This window comes from Mus caroli, chromosome 1 (assembly GCF_900094665.2).
Source record: "Mus caroli chromosome 1, CAROLI_EIJ_v1.1, whole genome shotgun sequence".
Lineage (NCBI taxonomy): Eukaryota > Metazoa > Chordata > Mammalia > Rodentia > Muridae > Mus > Mus caroli.
In genome coordinates this window covers 75,930,255-75,938,142 of record NC_034570.1, presented here as the reverse complement: position 1 = coordinate 75,938,142, position 7,888 = coordinate 75,930,255, and the positions used below count along the sequence as shown (strand labels likewise).

At 43.2% G+C, this 7,888-nt stretch overlaps 1 protein-coding gene across 2 annotated transcripts in view; it reads left to right on the top strand.

Annotated features, from left to right (window-relative positions):
* The window catches only part of Tm4sf20 (transmembrane 4 L six family member 20), a 12,682-nt gene extending 6,208 nt beyond the window's left edge, over nucleotides 1–6,474 (top strand). The window contains exons 3-4 of one of the 2 annotated variants that reach the window (XM_021175237.2): nucleotides 2,825–2,976; nucleotides 5,394–6,474. In XM_021175237.2, coding sequence (XP_021030896.1) covers nucleotides 2,825–2,976; nucleotides 5,394–5,673 — 432 coding nt within the window. In that variant the 3' untranslated portion in view covers nucleotides 5,674–6,474. The remainder of the gene's footprint in view (nucleotides 1–2,824; nucleotides 2,977–5,393) is intronic. The other variant, XM_029480530.1, reaches the window with a different exon arrangement.
* Nucleotides 6,475–7,888: the final 1,414 nt, after the last annotated feature.

Sequence of the window (7,888 nt, the reverse complement as noted above, 5' to 3'; positions counted from 1 at the left end):
TTCTGTATTTGCCAGGCACTGACATAGCCTCATACAAGACAGCTATACCAGGGTCTCTTCAGCAAAATCTTGCTAGCATATGCAACAGTGTCTGGGTTTGGTGGCTGATTATGGGATGGATCCCCAGGTGGGGTAGTCTCTGGATAGTCCATCCTTTGGTCTTAGCTCCAAACTTTGTCTCTGTAACTCCTTTCATGGATATTTTGTTTCCTATTCTAAGGAGGAATGAAGTATCCACCTGTTGGTTTTCCCTCTTCTTGATTTTCTTGTATTTTGCAAATTGTATCTGGGTGTTCTTTGTTTCTGGGCTAAATTCCATTTATCAGTGAGTGCATATCTAATGACTTCTTTTGTGATTGGGTTACCTCACTAAGGATGATATCCTCCTGATATATCCATTTGCCCAAGAATTTCATAAGTTCATTGTTTTTAATAGCTGAGTAGTACTCTATTGTGTAAATGTACCACATTTTCTGTCAAGTTCACTTTATATTAAAATGTTTTTGAATATACCTTTTCATGAAAATTGATTCCTTAAGTTTTGTCCCCCTTGAGGATACAAGTAGGTGGGAAGAGGCAAGCTATTTGTTATTTTTCAATTATGTTGTCTCTCTGTGCATATATGCATGTGAGTCCAGTGCCCAAGAATGCCAGAAGAGGGCACTGGACCCCCTGGAGCTGGAGTTATAGGATGTGAAACTGTGGATGCTAGGAACTAAATTTGGGTCCTCTGAAGAGTAGCATGTACCCTTAACCACTGAGCTGCCTTTCCAATCCTTAACAGAGGCACTTTTCATGTAGATCCTGGCTTTAAATTAGGTTGTTTTGCTCACACCAGTCTTGAAAATAATTCAGGCATGCTTCAGCAATCTCATGGGTTATTCAAAGCTGAGGATCTTCCAGGGCTGCTGGGAGGAGGGGGTGGGGCACAGAGGCACTCTATATTATTATTTATGTCGTTAGCAATAGTTCTAGTCATTTAAATAGTGACTGCCTGCCTATATCAATGTCATAAAACCCCCCTTACAATAGCTTTTCAGTTGCTGGCAACCAGGTGTTCAGGTTACAGTTGGTGCCTTCTGGGTCAAGATAAGGCCAAGGTGGCACAAAATTCTCCTCCCTTCTTGGCAGGGCATGAAGGGGGCAGCAGGGCCTTCCCGGTTTCATCTTTTCTTCCTTCCCCTTTTCTTTGTTTCCCAATATGGTAAGATTTTGCTCAATCACTTGAATGACTGCTCACTCAGGAAGTAACAGGTCAGAGGTAACAGCAGCTCTTCTTGATGAGTAAATTCGGTAACTTGTATACATCACAGTAGTGCTGGAGAATCAGGATTGACAGTTGATCCTAGCTCCCATTTCTGTGTGCTTCCAGCTGAGGACACTAAGCGACAAGAATGGGAGCATGAGTATTTCCTACATGAGCTTCCCAACAAGCTGTCAACCTTCCTTCCCCCTTCTCTCCAAAATGAGAATACCGGTAGATCTCGTTTAGGGTTGTTCAAAGGATTACATGAGATGCCACACATGAGGCACAATCCTCTAAGAAGCTAATAAGGGAAGAAAAATGCTTTCCTATTTTCACTTTTGATTTTGAAATAATCATAATCACTAACAGCTTTGTGACACACAGAAATTATTCTGGGGGGGGGGGCGGCACATTCAACCTTTTTATTTTCTATGCCAAATTTCAGTTTGTGTGACTTGGGTTCAGACAAGGCACATGCTTTCCCTCCATCATGGTCTTCTCAACTCTGGGCATATTTAGACCCTCCACCCGTATTCCAAATGGACATGTGGCATTGTTGAGATAGCTTTTTGTTGTCATACTGGACTGGGAGAATATAAAGTGATCCTTGCATCTGATGGGCAGAGACCAAGGTTGCTGACACATCCCACCCTGCCTTGGAAGGGCCCAATAGCAACATGTCCCTCCAGTGAGCCCAGCTGAGTTAAGCTCTCAACTCTGCTGCTTACTGATTACTTCAGGATGTTGGCCACTGTCCGCATACAACATCAGCCAAATATGCGAAAGAGTTGGAAGCCAAGAGCCCAGAAATAAAAATTTAGGCAGACAAGGTCTAGTAGAGGTTCAATGTAGTTAGAACCATATACCATAGGAAGAGGGAACCAGGTTTCGGTGGCCAGGAGGAATTTGTAAACCCAGGAATACACAAGTTGAGATTTTTCAGAGACATTAACAAGTGTAATTATCTTTTGGCAACTGTAATTCAACAGTGAACTTTGATCTCCACCTCTTTAAAAAAATCAACACCTAATTAAACTGCACTTTCATGTCTCAGGACCACACAGGGCGAGGGAGATGGCTAAGTCAGTAAAGTGTCTGTCATACAAGCATTCCGATCTGAGTTTGGATCCCTAGGGCTCACATAAAAGCTGGGTCAGGTGGCACCTGCCTAAAAGGCCAGTGTTAGAGGTGCATAAAGGTAGATGCCGGAGCTCAGGGGCCAGCCAGCTTAGGGAAATGGTTCACTCAGCTCCAGGCCCAGTGACAGACAATGTCTCAAAGATAAGTTGGAGAATGAAAAGTGCTATGGGGAGACACCCCACATCAACCTCTGGTTTACACCCCTCATACACACGAACACACATGCACATGCAGAATACACTCACATAAACATGTACAAATACCACACATGTATATACACCAACAAATAAGGGGGAAAAAGATCTAGGTGCACAGACTGACTGGAGAACTGCAGTCAGTACCTAAGACTGCTAAGTGCTACACGCTGCTGCTGCTGGAAAACTTGAAACAGGGAGGTCATACAATGACGCGTGCAAATGCTGCTGCTTTGTTTTCCAGATGTTTCTTTCATCACTCTTCAGTGTGATCACAGTCGTTGGTGCTGTGTATTGCATGCTGGTATCACTCCAGGCTCTCTTGGAAGGACCTCTAATTTGTAATACTCAGGCCAACAGTACCGTCACTTGTGAATTTTCATTGAAAAACTTAAGGTGAGTTGAGTTTGGTCACACTGTCTCCCATAGATGTGGCTAACTATGGTATATAATGCTAAGCTTTTCTCCATTCTGACTACTGGGACAAACATTCGTAGGGACTTGGTGAACTGATACCAGTATCTAATGTCTCACCAAGAAGTGGTGGGGCTGCTTCAAGTATGGTCTCATCTAAATGGTCTAGTTGATCTCAAGTGGCTTATACATGCCTTGTAAACATTCATGGATATATGCCTATGCCTCTTAAAAGTTCTGGGAATATATACTTAATTTAAACCCTTGGGGTACAGTAGTGGGTGAGGGGAACATTTACTTTCTACGAATCTGCACTATTTTTGTTTGTTTAAATTTTAAGCAAAGGAGTGTTTTGCCTGCATGCAAGTGCTCCACTCATGTGCAGTGTCCAAGGAAGCCAGAAGAGGGCACTGTACCCATGGGACTAGAGTTATGAATAGTTTGTGAGCCACGATGTGGATGCTGGGATGTGGACCCAGGTCCTCTGCAAGAGCAATAACAGCTCTTAACTGCTGAGCTACTTCTCTAGGGCCCTTATTTTTTATCATGTGTGTGTGTGAGTGCGTGTGCGTGTGTGCATGTGTCTCTCGAGTGTGTTTGTACTGTGAATGCAGTGTCCATGGAGGCCACAGGTGATGGATCCCTGTAGAACTGGGGTCACAGGCAGTTGTGAGCTGCTCCTAGTGGGTGTTAAGAACTGAACTTGGGTCCTCTGGAATGGAAGTATGTTCTCGGAACAGATGAGCCTTCTGATCATGAGATATGAACCTATCCTATCAGTGATAAACCATAGATGGCTTACATTTTTGTGTACGGTGTTCCTGTCTTTGTAATGTTTGCTGGTGCTGTGTGGATAGGCATGGATGTGTGCCAACATACAAGGAGGTGTCCTCCTCAATTTCTCTCCTTTATTTACTGAACATGGAGCCTGACAATTCAGCTAACCGGCTAGGTTCAGGAATCCCCTTGTTTCTGCTCCATCTGATCCCCCCAGTCCTGGGCTTCCAGGTGGCCACCCTGTCTCCCCCCCCCCTTTTTTTTTCCTGTGTAGCCCTGGCTGTCCTTAAACTCAGAAATCTGCCTGCCTCTGCCTCCCAAGTGTTGGGCTTAAAGGCATGCGCCACCACTGCTGGGCTGTCTCCTTGGTTTTTATATGGGTGCTGGGGATCTAAAGTCTGGCCCTCCCGCTTTCATGGCAAGTGCTTTGTTCATGGAGGCACAACTCCACCCTTTGTACTTTTGAAATATCAATCAATCACTCAATCAATCAATCAATTGAAAGAGCAGCTAGTAGATTCATGTGGTCATGCTATATACTTATAGACAGCGATAAAAATATTTAAGTAATGCATTGGAAGTTACAAACATACAAGGTCCATTGAGAAAATTCTATGCCTGAATTTAGGCAGACTTTTCCAAAACAGGAAGAACAATCTAATTTACTAGCTATCTTTAATTAGCCACTTAGTTTCGGAAAGCTACCAGATCTAACTTTTTAATTAAAACCTGTTTTCTCCTCCATTACCTACAGTAAAAAAAAAGGTCTTTCAAAATGTGCATGGTAGTTATTATTGTGGACTAAACAAAACCCAAAGAAACAGCTACTGCACACATCCCACCCTCAAGGAAGCACCAGAGCTCACTGACGTAGTGGGAGCAGGCTAAGCTTCGAGGGCAGCAGCACTGACATCCCCTCCTAGTCTAGTTGGGGAAGCCAAGACAGCAGGGTCATTAATCCTGTGGTCTCAAGGAAACCAATAGGCTCATAGGCCATGTGCTGCAAATATTGTTTTCTCAGGTCCAAAGTCAGTTGTTGGGATCTAGAAATGTGTTCTTCCTAAGAGTATTCCATTTTATTGGTATACACGCTCCCCCCCCCCCCAAATCATCCTGAGATAGATGTGTTAGGACTAAAAGCTTATTTTATGCTACAGGCATGCATCATTTTAATCATGTATTTGAAATGTTGTGAGTAAAAACTATCCACCTGGCCGAAGAGCAGGTCTATGTTAGAAACTGCTCTCCCCCCCCCCCTCTCTCTCTCTCTCTCTGTGTGTGTGTGTGTGTGTGTGTGTGTGTGTGAGTGAACTCATCTGCTTTCCTACCTTTGGCAAGTAGAAAGGCTACACAAACAGGTTCACACCTCTGAGGCTTTTGATATTTATTTCCATCCTGACATGAGAGAGCATCAGTTCATCTTAAGATCAGCTGTCCTATGGAGAATGACACAATGTGTTAAAATAGGGTTTTAAGCATTAGGGCTATGCAAATGTGTGCAGCCAACCAGATCTTAGCTATGGTTTCTGTGTACAATCTTTAAGAATGTACATTGGGTTTTACTATACTGGGGCTTTTACTGTCTTAGTAGGCACATTTAACCCTTTTCTTTTTCTCTCCAGTAACTTTGATCCTGAATCCTTCAATCTGCTGTGGTTCTTCAATGGCACTTGTGTTTCTCCTACTGATTTAAAAAACCCCACCATCAATAACATGGTCAGTAACTGGAAAATACCCAACTCCAACTCTGAAGAAGACAGACACAGGATTTTCCACTTCTCAGTATTTATGAGTCTCCTGCTTGTTGGAATCCTGGAGCTCCTGTTTGGGCTCAGTCAGATGCTCATTGGTTTCCTTGGCTGTCTGTGTGGCATCTCTCAGCGACGGAGTCAAATTGTATAAAGGGAAATAAACTAGAATATCAGTACTTTGAATAATTTGAAAATTGCATTTAAAATATATACTTTTGTAAGTTCAATAATGAAGCATCTTCTAGAACACAGAGTCATTTTAGTGCAAACAGATGTTTTTAGAATCATCTCTGAAGCAACTTTCAAAAAAAACCAAAAAACAAAAATTAACCTATCAAGCTGGGCAGGGCTGGTACACGCCTTGGATCCCAGCACTCAGGAGCAGAGGCTGGAGGATTCAGAGTTTGAGGCCTGTCTAGTTTATAAATTCCAAGACAGCCAGGACTATACAGAGAAGCTAAAGCAAAGGAATGGCAAATTGAACTGGCACATAAAGCGTCCTGCATGTGCAGTCCACCTCCACTCCGGGAGAGGAGTCACCAGTGGTTGACACTGGGGAGAAGCATAGGCAAGCTTTTAGGTTTCCTGTTTCCTATGTATGCCAGAAAAACAACTCTCCACCTGATGGCTACAGAAGTATGTGTCTTAGTTTTAAGAAATATGTGTTATGTGTTTTAGGAGGAAGACCATGTTTTAAAAATACTTTACCCTCAAAGCCAAAGTGACAGAAAAATGCTGTGTTTAACTGACAGGCACATGGCAATTCATCATACTCTATTTTCTTATGTTTGTATCTCTTCATGATTTCTGGTAAGACTTTGGGGGAAAAAAAATCAGCCTTTTAGGAGCTGGTTTTTATGTATGCTGATCTTTAAAAGATAGGTAACAAAATGTATTTATTGTATTAAAATGTTATGAAATAGAAAAAACTAAAAATCTACAATTTTCTGAATATTCTCTCTCCTACAATTGATTTCAATCCCAATTTTATGGGGTGTCTTAGTTAGGGTTTCTATTCCTGCACAAAGCATCATGACCAAGAAGCAAGTTGGGGAGGAAAGGGTTTATTCAGCTTACACTTCCATACTGCTGTTCATCACCAAGGAAGTCAGGACTAGAACTAAAGCAGGTCAGGAAACAGGAGCTGATGCAGAGACCACGGAGGGATGTTACTTACTGGCTTGCTTACCCTGGCTTGCTCAGCTTGCTTTCTTATAGAACCCAAGGCGGTATACCAGCCCAGGGATGGTCCCACCCACAAGGGTCCTCCTCACTTGATCACTAATTGAGAAAATGCCTTACAGATGGATCTCGTGGAGGCATTTCCTCCAGGCAGGCTCCGTTCCTGCAGAGAACTGGACTTTGGTTCTCAGCACCCATACTAGCATCTCACAGCAGCCTGTAACTTCAGCTTCCAGGGAGCCAGTCCCTTCTTCTAGACTGCAGGGCAACTGTGCACACACAAATACGAAATAAACAAATCTTAGAAAGTGTGTGTTTTTTTTTTTTTTTTTGAAGTGAACTGGACAGATGGTTCGGCATTTAAGAGCACTTGCTGTTCTTGCAGAGTGCCCGGCATCTACATGATGGCTTGGTGGCTTGCAACTGTAACCCGAATCCCAGGGGATCCAGAGATCCCCCCTATTCTGGCTTCTTTGAGCACTAGGCTCACTCACGTGGCAGGCCAAACAGACAAATACATAACATAAAAATAAATCTTAAAAACAAAACAAAACAACACCACAGTCTTGATGGTAACTACACTACCAATTATAACTGCCCAAGTAAATGAGTACAGTAAGAACTTGCAAGTCTCTTTCTAGCCCAAACTGCACGAAGACATTTTCCCTAAACCACCCCTCCCCACACACCCACCAACAATTAAGGCTTATCTTTAGGATATATTTAATCGTCTACATACAAGAGCACAACTAAGTGAACACTCACCAGAACCAATAAATTTCTCCTCAAACATGAAGGTCCTTCTGTGTGTCTGTCCTTCTGCGTGTCCGTTCGTCCGTCTGTCCGTCCATCTGTCCATCCACCCAGACTGTAAAGATCAGGAACCATCCCCTCCCACTCATCAGCCTTTCTCCACTTCTGCTCCTTAGTAAGAGCTCTCGCCCATCCTCATCAGCTACCCCAAAACTGTCTTACCTCTGGCTGAGTCATTTTCGTCCTTCAGTATGTCATGGCTCTTAAAGAATTTGACGCTGACTTTGTCAAGCCATCTACTGTTGAGTAGGATTCCTTTTGCACTCTTGTCTGAGTTCCTCTTTCTGTTGCTGTGAGGAAAGTAGCTTGACAAACGCTCCTTTAAGAAGAAAGGGTTATTGTGGCACGCAGTAGCTCCCAGCTCAAGAGCC